Raw genomic sequence first — 17,898 nt, 5'->3', positions numbered from 1 at the left:
CTCCAGCATACCTGTGGACCATTCGAAGCATACCAACGTGCCACAGTACACTTGTCGAAAATGGCTGTGCTAGAACATTTATTGGACCAGCCAAGTTAAAACACCAGTGGGCTCATTGAAAGGACTAAAAACGCATGCCTAAAAACTGGCTGAAAATCTGGCTACGAACTGTATACAGCAGCCTTTTTCCTGAAACCCAGTCAGTGGTTCCCACCTAAAAAAAACAAAAACAGTTTACCAACCACTCAAGCCTCAATAGCTATAAAGGTTATTTGGCCATAGCACTCACCCCAAGTAGCAGATTGATAAACCTTGATGGACATAGCCTAATCTAGTGGTCTAGTCTAGTCATAGTCTAATTGTCAATTTCATGACACACCAAAATTTGGGTCGAGACCCACTGGTGGGCCACGAACCCACAAGTTTGGGAACCACTGCTTTGATTGTGCTTCAGCTCAGACCTTAAGAGAGAGTTTTGGAGAGCAGAAAAACATTGACCTATTTTTGTACTGGCATCTTCTTGTTAGTTTGCCTCTACCAAAACACGAAAAGTGAGTTGGAAAAGAGGGTGTGCTGCTATTCCATTGCAAGCAAAACAAAGATGGTCAGAGGCAGTTGGCATAAGGGGGACAAAGCTGCTAATCCTGCTTAGACATTTTTATTCCACTTTCAGTCTAAACACTTCCAAGATGGCCCTTAAAATTCATAGAACTGCAACACTGGAAAGACTAAACGGCCACCACTATATATGTACCCATATCCACACTGATTGGTAGGAAGCCCATCTTTTTACCATTGCCACTCCAAGTGTGATCAGGCAACAGTGTACTTCAGCTAGCATGCAAATATTTGCAGTTGGTGATTATATGCTAGAAGCATATGAAATCTCTTAAAAGGGAAATGATATGGTTCCCCTTCCCAGGGTCCATTGCAGCTGTGAGTTCTGTGTGAAATGTGGTTTGAGAATGTCACAGCCACCTATTGGATAATGCCAGTGACATCACTGATGACAGAACACAATTCCTCCTGAACCATTTTATGATATTCAATAGATATATATAGAATATTCAATTGATATTCATATTGATATTCATATTGATATTCAATTGATATTCAATTGAATATATATAGAGGAGTGATCATTTCCTCACATATCACTCTGGTTCAGGAATGCCCATGTAACCTCCCCCCTAATTTAAAAGCAAAGGGGCAACATCTATAAGACAACCCTTTCTTCCTGCTCATTCCCCAGTGTCCTACAGTTTCATGATCTTTTGGCTTAGAGAAGAAGGTGTATACTTCAACAGAGGAGCATTTCCCTAATTTTATCTTTTTCAAAGCAATAAACTGAAATCCCTTGGCAGCAGGCTTACTCCTTTCCTTGTAGGATCAGGCTACAGCATGCTGCATGGGCGCTATAGCAAATACAGCAGTAAAAGAAAAGGGGGTGAATGAGTGGGGCTGGTTAAGCCATTTTTGCCTGGCCCACAGGTGTACACATTTGGTCCCTGTTGCATATATGCAACGTTGGGCAGAAATGGCTTTATTCTGAAGGTGTCCTCAGTGAGAACAATAAGGCAAAATCTATATGAAGTTCTTGCTGCAAAGGAGCTTGCTTCAGTTGCCATAATGTAACACTAGAAATGAACAGCAGCGAGCTGATACATAGTGTGGCATGCCAACCCTCCCCTTTCTTTGTGAATTGCAGTTTGCAGGATCAAGAGCTAATCTGAATTGTTTGTGGTAAGGATGCTGGTTTTGGTATGCCATTGTTCAAATGGAGATGGAAAAGGTGCAAAAGAGAGCAACCAAAATGATTACTGGGCTGGGGCACCTTCCCTATGAGGAAAGGCTACAGCGTTTGGGCCTCTTCAGTCTAGAAAAGAGGCGCCTGAGGGGGGGACATGATTGAGATATACAAAATTATGCAGCGGGTGGCTAGAGAGACGCTCTTTTCCCTCTCACATAACACCAGAACCAGGGGACATTCATGAAAATTGAGTGTTAGGACAGACAGAAGAAAATACTGTATTTCTTTAGTCGCATGTAATTAGTTTGTGGAACCCTTTGCCACAGGAAGTAGTGATGGCATCTTGCCTGAATGCCTTTAAGAGGGGATTGGACACGTTTCTGGAGGAAAAATTCATTACGGGTTACAAGTCATAATAGGTATGTGCATGCTCTTGGTTTTAGAGGCAGGCTGCCTCTGATTGCCAGATGCAGGGGAGGGCATCGGGACACAGGTTGTGTCTGTTTTGTGTGCTCCCTGGGGCATTTGGGGGGCCACTGTGGGATACAAGAGGCTGGACTAGATGGGCCTTTGGCCTGATCTAGCAGGGCTCTGCTTATGTTAACCCATAGCAGCAGTTCACAAAAGTACATTTGGGCACATGACTCATGTCTGAGATCTGTGTCCCATGTGCCCAGGCGGCCCAGCTATGCACAGTGAGATTGTGCTGAATAGCTCTTTCTAGAATGTTGTCTGCCTGTCTTACACACACACACACACACACACACACACACACTTTTCCTTTGGCACATGGAGGAATATGTGGTGAGATTTCCAACCCACATGGCTCCAGAGAGAAGTCTGACAAAGTGATACCAAAAGATGCGATCAGATTGGAAACAAGAAGGAACGTTTGTTTTTTAAAACCCCAATTCATTGCTTTTCATTTAAATGTGTCAATATTTTTCAGGAGCAGAGTCAGTGTTCATCTTTCAAAGGTAAATTCTAAATAAGCGCAATGTCAAGTGTGACTGCAGTGTAATGTTTCATGGAATGGAGCAGGGAAGTAGTGCAACAGAGACTGACTGCCTCTGCACACAATCACAATATAACCTCCTCCCCCCCCCCAAGTAGAACCTTTGCTTTGAGTGGGGATCAATATGTTTCCTAAGCCTGAACAATGCTATGCAAATTGATGCTCTTTTGCTCAGTGCTGAGCAAGTGTCCCACCTTTGTCTTAAAACAGGGGTGTCCAAACTTTTTGGTAGGAGGGCCACATCATCTCTCTGACACTGTGTTGGGGGCTGGGAAAAAGAATGAATTTACATTTAAAGTTTGACTACATTTACATAAATGAATATATTAGAGATGGAACTTATATGAATGAATGAAGGTTTTGCGATAGCTCAAAGCCTATAAAAGACCTTGCGCAAAGCAAGGCTGGCCTTTCCTTCACTGCCATTGCTGCTTCACATATGTGAAACAGCAAGCTATGGAGGGAACCCTCAGCCTGCAGCTCATGCGAGAAGTCAGTCAGCCCTCATGCTGAGAGCAGATGTCTAGCATGGGCTCCAGCGGGCCAGAAGCTCACCGGAAACGGAGGGCTCCCCGCAGGCCAGATTGGGAGTCCCCAAGAGCCACAAATGGCCCCGGAGCTGGGGTTTGGGCACCCTTGCCCTAAAACATAATGTTGAACTGACTTGGTTTAGCTTTTCATTGGTGAGTGTGAACCCCCAAACTACTGAGTTGTTTTTTTTTTTTTTTTTTTGTGAGAGACTCATGGTCTCATTCTTTCAGAGGTTGCAGACCTGTAACTGGCCTGTCTTATTTTATATTGAAGGTGAGAGGTCACAATAATATCCTGCTACATAAGAAAAAAAACCCTCCCAGAGATGCCAAAACAGCAATAAAGGTCCTTAAACTTTTAAAGAGGACATTGCGTAATAATGGACTTCTACTGGCAAAGCAAATAATATGCACATCAGTTTTACCATAAGTTAAAGAACATTCCATACAACATATTAAACCATGATCCAGCTGCTCTTTTCAGCCTCTGTGCCCTACTTAATATGCAGGACTTTATGCCACCCTCTCCTACATTGAAAAACCCTCCATGCAAGTTCTGAGTTGTTAGTGGTGAATTCAGAAAGAGATTCTTGGGTTGTAGTGGGTAGCAAAATGAAAGCAGTGACCCAGTGTTAAAGCCATGGAGTATACATATTCTATGCTACAAGTCGTTAGGGAAAAGGGACCAAGAATAAAATGGTAAATACTATAATGTCCCTATACAAATCTATGGTGTGGCCATATTTGGAAAACTACAGATCAGGCCACCACACCTCAAAAAGGATATGGAGGAGCTGGAAAGGTGCAAAAGGGGGCAACCAAAATAATCAGAGGACTGGAGCACCTTCCTAACAAGGAAAGGCTATAGCATTTGGGATTTTTTTTTAGCTTAGGAAAAAAGGACATTAAGGGAGACATGATTGAAAAATGAAATTTTGTATGGATTGCACAGAGAGTCATTTTTCTCCCTGTTTCACAATACTAGAACCAGGAATCATCCAATAAAATTAGCAGGAGATTTAGGACGAGTGAAGGGAAATACCGTACTTCATGTAGCTCGCTATTAGTCTGTGGAATTCATTGCCACAGGATGTGGTTACGGCAACTAGCCTGGGTGACTTTAAAAGGAGGGTTAGACAGATTAATGGAGGACCAGTCTATCTGTGATTACTAATGATAACTATGCCTGACCTCTAGGTTCAGCAACAACATTCCTCGGAATGTCTGTTACAGGGGATATGGTGGGAAAAAAGTATGCCTTTCTCTCCTGCTTGGGGGCTTCCAGTGGCATTTGTGGACCACAGTGAGAAACACAATGATGGACTAGATGGATCTTTTGGCCTGATCCAGCAGGGCTTTCTTATGTAGCTGCACTCATAGAAGAGCTACATGGGTACAAGTAATCAAGTGGACTGAGCCCTAACTTTTCTGTAAGAAATATTTTGGTGTGTTCTGCATTTTCATCTCCTGCTTCTCGCGTTCTATTTCTTCCTAATTCCCCTCTGTACTACCCTGCCCCCATGATAACTTCATTTAAGCTATAATCATGTTTTGCCATTGTTTTCCGTAGGATTGCTACCTGTAACAATTCTAGTTCCCAAATGGTAACCAGCCAAACAAAAATGCTCATTATCCTCTTTGCCCAGAGATATTATTTGTGCTGTTAAGTAGCTTACTTGGCTTTTATGGTCTCTACCTAGTATCTGGGGTGGTAAAATTGTCTTTTTTAAAAAAAAATCTAAATCTACTTTGGTAAGGATTTAATTCAATTGAGTGTCGTTATAGCTTGGTCTGTTAGGCACTTTTGCAATAAAAATAATAAAGAACAGTATAATCCATCACTGATACAGTTTGCAGTTTGCTGGTACCACATCCTGCTGCAGGCTGCCTTCCCAAGCAAAAACCGGGAATAATCTACTTAAAAACCGATGGGAAAATTCACACTTGAAATGGTAAATAACTGTTTTCGTAATTCAGACTAAACCACCATTATAAAGTGTGGGTGCGCACGTACATGTATTGTAACATGTCCATTTTAAGAATAGCTGTGGAATCCTAAGCGTGTCTCCTCAAAAGTAAGTCTTTTGTTCTCCATGGGGCTTACTAGTAAGGGTGTTTAGGACTGCAGCCTAAGTGATGTTAAAACTTTCGGTTAAGCAGATTGTTGAGCTATAAACAAACTGCTAAAGCAGGCAGAGGAGGGGATCCTGTGCATACTTACTTGGGAGTAAGTTTCATGGAACTCAGTGGGACTTCCTGAGTAAGCAGGTACAGTATTTGGTAAGTTTCTGAATTGCTTGAAAAGCACAGTGCTTTGGAATTTGTCTAGACTTCAGACATGGATTGGTTTAAATTACTATCACTGCCCAACACATATTTTGCTCTCTTATAAATTAAACCTATTCCTGGGTATGTTTTCTATCTCAGGTTTCCAAAATTTAAAAGATGAGAATGAACTGAAACAGTGAATGATTTCCTTAGAAAACAGAGAAGACTCAAGTTTTTGAAGGAATATCTTGTCTGAATGAGGGGATTTTGAAACTGACATAGCTTCTCTGTGTACAGGTCTTAAGCCATTTCTGCCCAATGTTGCATATACACAACAGGGACCAAATGTGTACACCTGGGGGCCAGGAAAAAATGGGTTAATTTGGATAAGGATTTGACCTGGTTCAGGGAACAAGGTACAAAGCAGTGCAGGAACAATATGGGGTGTGCATTGGACCAATACAGAAGAGCTTGTGATAATGAGAAATGAGATGCATTGATGTGTTAGTAGGGGAAAGGCAGAATAGGAATCTGTTAAAGATAATGCCTGGTTCTATTTGTAGGTTATCATCAGTACACTAAGGAGGCAAAAGTTCCTCTGCTACTCGCTTTCTAATCTGGGAAACCTCATTGCAGCACAAGTCCTAACTTGGCTGGGGCATTCTATAGGTTGTCTACAGTAGTACAGCACGTCCTGACTTAAAAGTTGATGACAGAGGAGGGTTCTGTTGTTGGACTCACTACATGGCACTGCCTTGCATCGGACTTCTCTGGACAGGTATATCAAATAACTTAAGGGTCCAATCCTATCCAGTTTTCCAGAGCCAGTGCTGCTGTGCCAATGAGGTATGCACGGTTTCTTGTGTTGGAAGGCAGTTACAGAGACCTCCTCAAGGTATGGGAACATTTGTTCCCTTACCTCAGGGCTGCATTGCAGCTGCACCCGTGCTGGAAAGTTGGATAGAATTGGACCCTCAGCCTCCTGGAGGCTGAGCTCTCCCCCAAGGAGGAGGTAGAGATGACACAGACATATGAATGCCCTATAAAATATAACTGACTTATTGTGAAAGCTTGGGATCCATTCCTCTCTTATCTCCAGATTAATTCTGGTGATGTATCCGATTTTCTCTTCCACCTATTCTCTGGTTCAAAATATTCTCATAAAAATGGACAGCTGGCAAACATCTCTCTCACACACATTTCTGCTCTTTTTTTTGGACACAAATCTAAACCTTTGCATATTTTCTGTCATGGAGATGAGGTTTGCAAAAGTGTGTAGGTTGGATAAAGGTCTTATTTTTGCTCTTTGGGGCTGTTTCTTCTTCATTGTGTATTTTGGAAACCATAGCAAAGTTCTGTAAAGGGCAAAGGAAGCGAAACACTACCCAATAATAAGAGAATGGGGTGAATCTTTCCAAAACTAACAAATAAGACTTGCCTCTTTTTTTCTTTTATCTTGTACAAGATCAACACCAGGTATGCAGGTTACAGCTGTTTTGAGTTAGATACTACCAGGAAGTTAAGCATGTCATTGGAAAACTCTGAGCCTTTACTGTCAACAGAGGAATCATGTCCCAACAAGGGAGTACAGATGTACATTCCAAAAAGACGTTACTTAGATGTATTGTAGTGGGCAGATTTAGGAATGTCGCTTGAGAAATGTCATCTGATTAGTTGCAGATTACAGAAGCAATCATTGAGCAATCCTTTGCTCAGAAATCTGAATGTTAGTGGGAGGCCTACAGTCCAGGAAAAATCCAGTCTTTCTAGAGATGACTGGAATATATGATTGGCACACCCAAGTTGGCTTGGTAGGTAATAATTCTTGGATAACTGAAAACACACTGAGCTTTAAAAGAAAAATACTAAATGTCGTAAACAAAATGTACAACTTGTGCAACTGAAGATTCATTTGCATTTTATAATATAGTTTTGATTTTGATTATCTGCAGAATTAACTAAAGCAAAGGCCTTTAGTGTCTCTAGAATACGTAATGTACAGTATTCGGAATGTCAATCTGGCTTCTGGAAACAGAACTTCAGGGAGGTTAGACTCCCTTAGAAGACACCTCTCCTTACTCCAGTGGTCTCGTCCTTCCCCACCAGTTACATTTACCTTACTTTGGGCCCAAACCTATCCAATTATTCAGTGCAGATGCAGCTGTGCCAGTGGAGCATGCATTGCTTGCTGCAGTGGTGGGGCAGTCACAGAGGCCTCCTCAAGGTAAGGGAATGTTTATTCCCTTACCTCAGTGCTGCATTGTGGCTGCATCTGCACTGGAACATTGAATAGGATTGGGTCCTCAACCTTTGTTCATTCCTCTCATATCTTCTAGTACTTTCTTTTTCAGCATTTATAGAAACACCTAAACTTTAAAGCAGTGATGGTGAACACCCCCAAATAAAAGAGAAACAATTATTTACTTACTCATTTCTTTAAAAGTATACAGTCCAATCGTGTGGTGCTATGTATTAAAGAAACGTCAAATAATTACAAAAATGAAATACAAGTAAAACAAATGAAATACAAGTAATACAAGTAAAACAAACTCAGTTGTTGTTGGGTATTGGTGAACACTGATACGTCGTGGCACATCACCTTTGAGATGTGTGTCATAGGTCCACCATTACTACTTTAAAGTATACTAGGTGCTATAGTATACTAGGTGCTGTACCTGAATTAAATGCCCCCATCCTTGATATTGTTGTGAATGCATTTTCCGTGAGTTCGGTGAATGCATTTCTGCCACTTTCTGACACTGTGATTGAAGACGTACCAACTGAACACCTCCCAGCTTAGTACTGATTAAGGGATGGGAGGGTGGAAAGTTCGTATTCTCCCTGGAGGATCTGTTTTTCCCTTAATCAGATGATCCACTTAGCGTTCTGTGATCAGAACAAATGTGCGTGGGTGTTTTAACTAGGAGGAACATTTTGAAATAAGCGCTCTCAAACAAATACTTCAACTACTGCTTTAACAGTTGGCCAAGCCCAAGCTGAACCCACTCTGGAGCTTCATGTCTGCCTCCCTTTTTGGTTCCCATGTGCATATCAGCACACCTCCCCCTCTCCTCTTCCAGCGGGGTCACTGCTGCTATCATGATGTTCTTCCCTGTAATTGTTTCCCCCCCCCCCCAGCAATTTGGGCAAATGGATCCTGGGAAGAAAGTGAAAGAGGACAGTTTCTCTTCTGTTTCTAGACTTCTTCTGCCCAGCCTGTTTGAAAAACCAAAGGACAAAATAAACCTTTACTGCTGCACTCTTCTTCTTCCTCACACTTTCCCACAAGGAGGATCATGGTAGCAGAGGGGTGGAGGAGGAAGCAAGGTGCAGTCATGATTCTCTTCTTCCTCTCCTCAGACCCCAGTGGGGGGGGGGGAAGATGGGATATGAATAAAATTATAACAGAACTATGCAGATGATCAGAATGTGTCCCAAATACGTTTCAGACTATGCTGATGATTCTCCATGTCATCTATCACTGTAAAGGTCAAAGATTTCACTAGGTGTGCCCAAGTACATCTTTGGATGAAACCAAATATATCTGGATTCAAATATGTAGATTTGGGGAGCCGGGAAGGGTTTTTTGTGCACAACTTGTACTTGTGAACAGATTGAGTACATCTTTACATCTAAGCTCTCCTCCTCACAAACTCTGCAACTGCACTGTGGGGGGTGGGGGTGCCCTGTGATTGTGTTGTTTTTAAATTGTGTCCTGAATACTTTCATATGTGTAACTGGATTAAAGTCCAAAGAAAATATTCTGCACATCTACCATATATTCAATGTAATTAAGGCCCAAATCCTAACTCACTTTCCAGCACTGGCATAGCTTTGCCAATGGGACGTGTACTGCATTCTGCAGTTGGGGGACACTCACAGAGGCCTCCTCAAAGAAAGGAAATGCTTGTTTCCTTACCTAGGAGCTGCATTGCCCTTATGTCAGTGCTGGAAAGTGGATGAGGATTGCACCCTAACAATTATTTGGTGTCTCTTGGTTAGCCTCTCCCCCCCCCAAAAAAACCCCCACTATCTTGGGTCAGTGAAAGCAGATAGAAACATCGGTAAAGTACCGTACTTTCAATTCATTTTGGCTGGTCGCCCATTCACTAAAAGCAGCCCTTTCATTCATGTACAGATCAGATAACATCTGTTGCTGGCATCTAAAGCGTGGGCACCAAACCAAGTTGGAAATCTAAAAAGCATTATTGTTAGGTATTTGTATGCCAGTTCCTATTCTGTTGCTGAACTGAGACTTTGAATTTGTGGCAGCCCAAGACAATCTAGTCTTTATCTTCCTGTAAGGCATGGGAATCACGGCCACTGACTGGATAGTTTCTATAACATCAGTGCACAAGTTTGAATAAATACAATTATGCTTTTTATTTCTATATACGTTAACTATTTATAATTAAAACTAGGAATCAATAGGCATAAAGTAATACTGGGCAATAAAAGCACATCTGTCTTGTTCTGGTTGCAGTAAGTGCAAACTAAAGTTACAGTTAAGTAAATGAAAGCATTTCTAAGGATAAAAATATTAACAGCACAACCCTAACACTCCTCCCACCTCAGGAGCTGGCACAAGTCCCTTGTGCCAACTCCTAGCTGTTGCAAATGTGTCATAAAGCATGTTCACCACAACTCGGGATGATAGGCTAGTGCACAGATGTGTGCTGGCCTTGTGGAGCCGGCCCTGCACCTGGAGGAGGTAGGTTTGTGCTGGCCTGGGGAGGCCAGCACTAGGTGGGAGAGGGCGTTTCTGGGCACGGGGAGGGTGGCCGGGAGGGCAGATTGGGCCCAAGAGGGAGGTGGGACCAGCTGCAGTGGCCCCTCGGATCTGCACCCTTGAAATTGTGGGTGCAGATCCAAGTAGCCCCACAGGGCTGTCTGGGGCATCACTTGGGTAAGGAAGAGGAAATCCGCTTACGCCCCAGCCTGCATCAGACCCACACTGGATACAGTGCCAGCCAGTCATCCTGTCTGTTCCAGTGCAGGTGAGGATTGCGTGCTAACACAAAGTTAATAGAAGAAGGGAAACAGTTTTGAAGTTTATCAACTGCTATAAGGCTCATATAAACCAAAGTAGCATCGGAATTCATGTAGGAATACATGAATAGGAATAAATGTACTAAATGAGAAAGAGACGTTGGCACAGAAGTGCAGAAGGCCAAGAAAACCAGTCTGCATCTTTTAGGAGTACAGATTACAGGGTTTGTAAACTGTGTTGGAAACATGCTATAGACAAACCTTTAAATATATATAAGATAAATTTATTTTAAAGGATATTTCTCTTTCTAGTTTGTGTTTCCCAAAAAGTTAACCTATCCAAGGAGACTGAGGCTGATAATTGCATTGAGGGTTTGTTTTCCATTCTAGCTCTGGCTGTTGGAAACAATCTTGGCTGCAGTCCTATACATCTGTGGTTCTCACACATTTAGCACCAGGACCCACTTTTTAGAATGAGAATCCGTCAGGGCCCACCGGATGTCACGACTGGAAGTGACAACATCAATCAGGAAAATTGTTAACAATCCTAGGCTGCAACCCTATCCATGCTTATCCAGGAGTAAGTCCAATTTACTATTATTGTTAAAAGAATATATATAGTAGCTTGTTAAAAGTACAGGTCTGTAACATTTCCTCAAATGCAGTCACATACTATGGTAGCATCAAGTCTAATATATTAAAAATAAAATATTGAAATGAATGGGGATCCACCTGAAATTGGCTCCTCCTATTGTCCCTATTGTCCCTCCTATTGTCTTATTGTCCCTCCTATTGGGTCCCAACCCATAGTTTGAGAAGCACTGCCATACATGTCTATCCAGGAATAAATCCTAATGAACTCAACAGGGCTAACTTCCATTCGGAGTCGGTATGTGTAGGATTGTGCTATTGATCAAGAGTTGTCAAAGTGTTAAGTTTTTTTTACTATCTTGCAGTCCAAACAGCTCCTTCAGATACTTTATGGTTCAGAAATATGGATACTTTATGGTCTATTGGTATTCGATTTTCCCCCAATAAAGTTAAGGTCTACATAAAACCATAAGAAAGAGCCCTGCTGGATCAGGCCATAGGCCCATCTAGTCCAGCTTCCTGTATCTCACAGTGGCCTACCAAATGCCCCAAGGAGCACACCAGATAACAAGCGACCTGCATCCTGGTGCCTTCCTTGCATCTGACATAGCCCATTTCTAAAATCAGGAGCTTGCACATACAAATCATGTCTTGTAACCTGTAATGGATTTTTCCTCCAGAATTTGTCCAATCCCCTTTTAAAGGCATCTAGGCTAGATGTCATCACCACATCCTGTGGCAAGGAGTTCCACAGACCAACCACATGCTGAGAAAAGAAATATTTTCTTTTGTCTGTCCTAACTCAATTTTAGTGGATGTCCCCTGGTTCTGGTGTTATGTGAGATTGTAAAGAGTATCTCTCTATCCACTCTATCCTTCCCGTGCATAATTTTGTATGTCTCAATCATGTCCCCCCTCAGGCACCTCTTTTCTAGGCTGAAGAGGCCCTAACGCTGTAGCCTTTCCTCATAAGGAAGGTGCCCCAGCCCTGTAATCATCTTAGTCACTCTTTTTGGCACTTTTTCCACTTCCACTTTGTCCTTTTTGAGATGTGGTGACCAGAACTGGACACAATACTCCACCAGGTGTGGCCTTACCAAAGATTTGTACAATGGCATTATAATGTTAAAAGTTCCAAAGTTTAACTTTTAAAGTTTAACTATGTTAAAAGTTCCAAAGGCTAAAGTGTGATACTAAGACCTGAGACATGAATTCTACCCAATGAACTTATCTGAGTTAATCAATGTGATTGGGTAGTTTACTGAATCTGTCAGATAATATATTTCTGTGTTGCCTGAATGGCCAGTTACAAAGTATGTTGTTCTTGCAAACATATTTCATATGTCTAAAAAGTGGTCCAAATGTTACAAGTACAGTATTCAGGTGGTTCCTCATTATCCACTAATTTGGTATCCACTGATCTGACTCATCAGTGGTCTACCTTTAAATGCCTAGTAACGAAGAAAAAGAGTGCCAAAATCCCATTTCCTACCTTTGTGCTGTTTATAATTATTTAACAGCATTCAATAATCTCATTCAATTAGATTCCATTATTCACCCCATCTAGTGGCTGAATGCAGTACAGTGTCTATATCAATGCATTCTGGGGTCACAACAGAGGAGCAAGAGACCTGAAAGTGGGTCTTTAAAGCTATTTTTTCACTGAATTGGTATCCACTGATTTTTTTATCTACTGGGGGTTCCGGAATGGGATGGAAGCATTTTGGGGCAAGGGAGGCTGGGTGGCAGGCATTCCTGGGCAAGCAGGGAATGGGAGGCGGGGCCAGGATTTGGCACTTATGCCGGATCCTAGCCCCGTTCTGTGCAGTTCACCTAGGTTGCTCGGATTTGCACCACTGATTTAGGTGGCACAGATTTGAGTAGCCCCATTGGGGCTGCTGCGGCTCTCCCTAGGGTAAGGGGATAAGTTTTCCCCTTACCTTGGGCTGAGCTGCAGACAGCCTGAAACTTGCGCTGGATACAGCTTAGGCCCACCGTCCTGCCTGTTCCAGCACAAGATAGGATTGTGCTGTATGAGTCTCAGTATTGTTTGGATCTAGTGCTATGATGGTCAGAATAATCATGAGATTGTTCTTGTTTTCTGATCCTGAAAATCTGTAGGAGAAAAATATCTCAAATGTTACTGGAAAAGGCAAGGAGTCCATTACCAGAGAAAAGGCAAAATTCTGATGAAGATTCTGGGCTGAGTCATTTTGGTTTGGATCCTTTCCCCTGCTTGGCAATACAGCCCAGTACTGTTGTATTCCATTGTGTTTGTGCATGTTTTTTTTTCTTCTTTTTCTCCCTTGCCTTTCATTTCTTGAAGTCCTGCAGGGACAAAAAGGAGTCTTTGTTTCAAACAGATTCAAACCAGAAGAAACCTGCTGACAGTTCCTAAGGCTAAAATAATGCAATCTTGCTGACCTATTTGTCTTCCACGACTCATCTCTGTCTGTCTGTGGATCCAGATACTTGACACTGTCTTTGCAAGACTCTGCTTATCTTGGATTGCAACACTTCATATCAAAGCCCACATATGTTGTCACTATTCTGAGCGCTGGTTACTGTGGAGATAAAACTGCCACCTTGTCCTGAACTATGCTGAGTGTTTTGGTTTCTTATGGCAGCATGTTTTTCTATTGTTTGATGTTTGCTTTATTTACCTGTTATTCCAGCACCTAGTTCTTAATCAGGCATCCATTTCCTTACGGTAATCTTGTCTTAAGCCAGGGGTGTCAAAAATAAGGCCCGGAGGCCAGATGCTGCCCGCGGAAGCTTTTTATATGGCCCTCAGGCTTTCAGCTGCTGAGGAGTGCTGAGGTGTTACTGCTGAAAGAGCAGCCCCCAAGAAAATTGGGGTCTCCCATATCTTGAAATCAGGGCCTAGGAGAGGGGGGTAAAGGCGGTAATTTGTACCCAGGCCCAGGGTCAAAAGGGGGCCACAGGAGCCAAAGGAGGGGGCCCAGAAATTTGCTGGGATCTGACATTTTCCTATCTACTCAGACTTGTTGCCCATACGGGATGCTGGGGACACTACTGATGCCACATGGGTGGGTAGACCTGGGCTCCAAAGACTTTTCCAGCCATCTCTACCCTCCCCTCACCCTGCTTTGCCCCTCCCTGTCCCTATTCTGCTCACCCATCACCACCCTCCCCTGCTCTGTTTCACCCCCCCCTTTGCAAAGGGGCCCAAAATTAATTTTGTACCCCCTGATAAAATTCCTCTCCGAGGCCCTGCTTGAAATATGATCAAGATTCATATATTGTTTCTTTTGTTATTTGCAGCTAATGAGTTCCTAAGTGAAAAAAATGTTTATTTTTGGTTATAACCTGTTTAATGACATCACTTCTTGTCTAATGACATCATTTCCGGCCCTCAGCAGGCATCATGAATGCTATGTGGCCCTCTGGATGAAATGAATTTGACACTCCTGTCTTAAGCCATTGCTGCCCAATATTGCATATAAGCAACAGGGGTCAAATGTGTACACTTGTGGGCTGCACAGATTAAATAGCATTCTTACTGAAACTGAAGCACACAAATACTGAGTCATGTGAGATTTTTTTTTTGACTTCTAGACTGAAAGTGCAATCCTTTTCATCGTTACCTAGAAGTGTCACATTCACCTAAGGCTGCAATCCTATACACACTTCCATGGGAGTAAGTCCCAATGAATTCAATGGGCCTTACTTCTGCATAGTCATGCATAGTCCGGTTTTCTGGAAGCACAGTTTAAAACAGGGGTCTCCAAATCCCGGCCCAGGAGCCAGATGCGGCCGGCAGAGAGCCTCTATCCGGCCCACAGCCAGCCTCTGATCCCCTGAGAGCTTCTGGCCCAGTTGACCAAATGAAACCGGAGTTGTGCTTGTGGGGAGGGGAAATGGGGTTCTATTTAAGTGTGTGCTTTATTTCTTGGGCTGTGTTTGGTGCTTGGAGAAATCCTGGACATTTGAGCCCATACATTCATTCCATCTAAGAGCTATCTCTAATGTATTTATTTAAATTTTATATTTAATTTTTTAGCCGGCCCTCGACACTGTGCCAGATATTTGATGCGGCCCTTTGGCTGAAAAGTTTAGAGACCACTGGTTTAAAACATTGGGGAACCTTATATATGTTTCTGACGCATCCTGGAGTTGCACGAGGCTCCGTGAGCTCCAGGTAAGTGGGGGGGGGTTTGCATGCAGGGGGGCGGCAACATCCCACAGGGGACACCATTGTGAACCTTTGTCCCATGCTGCGGGGGTGGGGGAAGACTGCCACTGCTTTTATAGTGGTATTGTTTTTGTTTTTTTGATTCTGTGTTTTGTTTTTAATTATATTTTGTTCATTGTGAGCCATCTTGAGTTTGTTTGAACATGAGCAGGCCAGGGTAGAAAAATAATTATAAATAAGTGTGTGTGTGTTTGTGTGTGTATTATATTGGAATAATGTCTAACAGTGCAATCCTATGCATGTTAGAAGTAAGTTCCACTGAGTTCATTGGGCTTACTCCCAGGAAAGTGTGCATAGGATTGTGCTGTAAGTTTCCCATGATGTCTGGGTTGTTGTGTTTTTTTTGCCTAAATCATAGGTGTTTGTTTTGTGACAGTCAGCTTTAATTATGCTCCTTCTAATCTTTTTATCAATCAAAATTTAAGTTTTTTTCCCCTCATCTCCATTTGTAAGTAATTTGTTGCTTTTTTCTGGAAGAGGGGAGGGGGTTATTGCATTGTTTGGATACCTAACCTTCTTGTTGTGCTCTTCAGCTGACCTCCTCAACTGTGCAGAAGGCTAATGTCTCCTGACACCACTTGATATTTCAGTTGTTTCTCATCAAAGGCGACGCATCCTCGGCATCACCTGGCAGGACAAAGTTCCAAACAACACAGTCCTGGAACGAGCTGGAATCCCTAGCATGTATGCACTGCTGAAACAGAGACACCTGCGTTGGCTCGGTCATGTCGTGAGAATGGATGATGGCCGGATCCCAAAGGTTCTCCTCTATGGAGAACTCGTGCAAGGAAAGCGCCCTACAGGTAGACCACAGCTGCGATACAAGGACATATGCAAGAGGGATCTAAAGGCCTTAGGAGTGGACCTCAACAGGTGGGAAACCCTGGCCTGTGAGCGGCCCGCTTGGAGGCAGGCTGTGCAGCATGACCTTTCCCAGTTTGAAGAGACACTTGGCCAACAGTCTGAGGCAAAGAGGCAAAGAAGGAAGGCCCATAGCCAGGGAGACAGACCAGGGACAGACTGCACTTGCTCCCCGTGTGGAAGGGATTGTCACTCCTGGATTGGCCTTTTCAGCCACACTAGACGCTGTGCCAGAACCACCATTCAGAGCGCGATACCATAGTCTTTTGAGATTGAAGGTTGCCAACTAAACTTTCTCATCAAATGTATTTATTTTACCCCAGTGGTTTTCAAACTTTTAGGGCTGGGACCCACTTTTTAGGATGAGAATATTTCAGGGCCCACTGGAAGTGATGTCATGACTGGAAGCGACGCCACCAATCAAAATTTTTAATAATCCTACCCACACTTTCCCAGCAGTAAGTCCCCTTCACTATCGTTGTTAAAAGAATATACATAGTAGCTTGTTAAAGGTGCAGGTCTGTAACATTTCCCCAAATGCAGTCACATCCCATGGGAGCATCAAGTCTAATGGATTAAAAATAAAACATTGCAATGAATGGGGACCCACCTGAAATGGGCTCGTGACCCACCTAGTGGATCCTGACCCACAGTTTGAGAAACACTGTACCCTGTTTAGACTCTTGGGTTTTCTTTCTCTAGGATGACACCAGCGCTTGTTGTCCAGCAGGGGGCGCCCACAAGACCCTACCCAGCTTTGACTACGCCATTACATAACAGCGGCAAAGACAAAAGAAGGCAAGGAGAGACGCTCTTGCCACCACAGGACTCTCTCTATCGTTCATCGTAGTTTTCCTCCTCCTCCTGTTCTCGACGCCATCTTGGCGCTGACGTAGGAGGCTCGCGTGGCCAATCGGGCAGCCGGAGACAGTTGGGCGGTCTCTACCCTTCCCCCTCAGCCTCGTTGTGGAAGGAGCCGCGTCACTGGCCGCTCGAGGCGAGGCAACGGCTGCTGCGACTGGAATTGCGAGCGCTCCGCTGCCCCCCCGCGCAGGCACACGCACCACACGCACCCCGGGACCGTCGCCGGCATGGATTACGGGGAAGGTGAGCGCTCGCCTCGCGGGCCGCCGCTGGGCGGCTGGGGCGAGAAAGGCCGCGCAGGGGCTCGGCCCAAGATGGCGGCGGGCCCGTTGCGGAGGCGGGAAAGGCGGCGGCGCGGCCTGGTGGTGCGGGTGGCGGGACGGCCCTCGGAGGCCCGAGCGCCCGGCCAGCCTCGCCGCGAGAGGCTTGCGCGAGCCTGTGGCCGTTGCTCGGGAGTGGTGCCCGCCGCTCCAGGCCTTCTCCCGAGCGGGCGCAGGGGGGCTCCTGCTCTTGCGCCTGTGCGGAGGAGGCGAGGCGAGGCTCTCGGGGGGGGGGCGCGCCCCAGCCCTCGGTGCTCTCACGTGGTCCATCTGAAGCAGCCAGCTTAAGTGCTGCAGCCCTAGCCACGCTTTCCTGGGAGTAAGCCCCTTGACTAGTGTGGGACTTACTTCTGAGTAGACATGCATGGGCTTGGGCTCTCAGGCTGCAGCCCTAGCCATGCTTTCCTGGGAGTACAAATGTTCCTTTACCTTGCGAAGGCCTGTGGCTGCCTCCCCACCACAGGATGCAGCACTTGCCCCTTTGGCACAGCAGC

At 44.2% G+C, this 17,898-nt stretch overlaps 1 protein-coding gene across 6 annotated transcripts in view; it reads left to right on the top strand.

Annotated features, from left to right (window-relative positions):
* The first annotated feature begins 17,156 nt into the window (after positions 1–17,156).
* The window catches only part of ZNF326 (zinc finger protein 326), a 28,310-nt gene continuing 27,568 nt past the window's right edge, over positions 17,157–17,898 (top strand). For 4 of the 6 annotated variants that reach the window (XM_066626690.1, XM_066626687.1, XM_066626688.1 and 1 more), the window contains exon 1: positions 17,157–17,327. In XM_066626690.1, coding sequence (XP_066482787.1) covers positions 17,312–17,327 — 16 coding nt within the window. In that variant the 5' untranslated portion in view covers positions 17,157–17,311. The remainder of the gene's footprint in view (positions 17,328–17,898) is intronic. The other 2 variants (XM_066626692.1, XM_066626691.1) reach the window with 1 other exon arrangement.

Source organism: Tiliqua scincoides, chromosome 4 (assembly GCF_035046505.1).
Source record: "Tiliqua scincoides isolate rTilSci1 chromosome 4, rTilSci1.hap2, whole genome shotgun sequence".
NCBI lineage: Eukaryota > Metazoa > Chordata > Lepidosauria > Squamata > Scincidae > Tiliqua > Tiliqua scincoides.
This window is presented reverse-complemented; position numbering and strand designations above follow the sequence as displayed.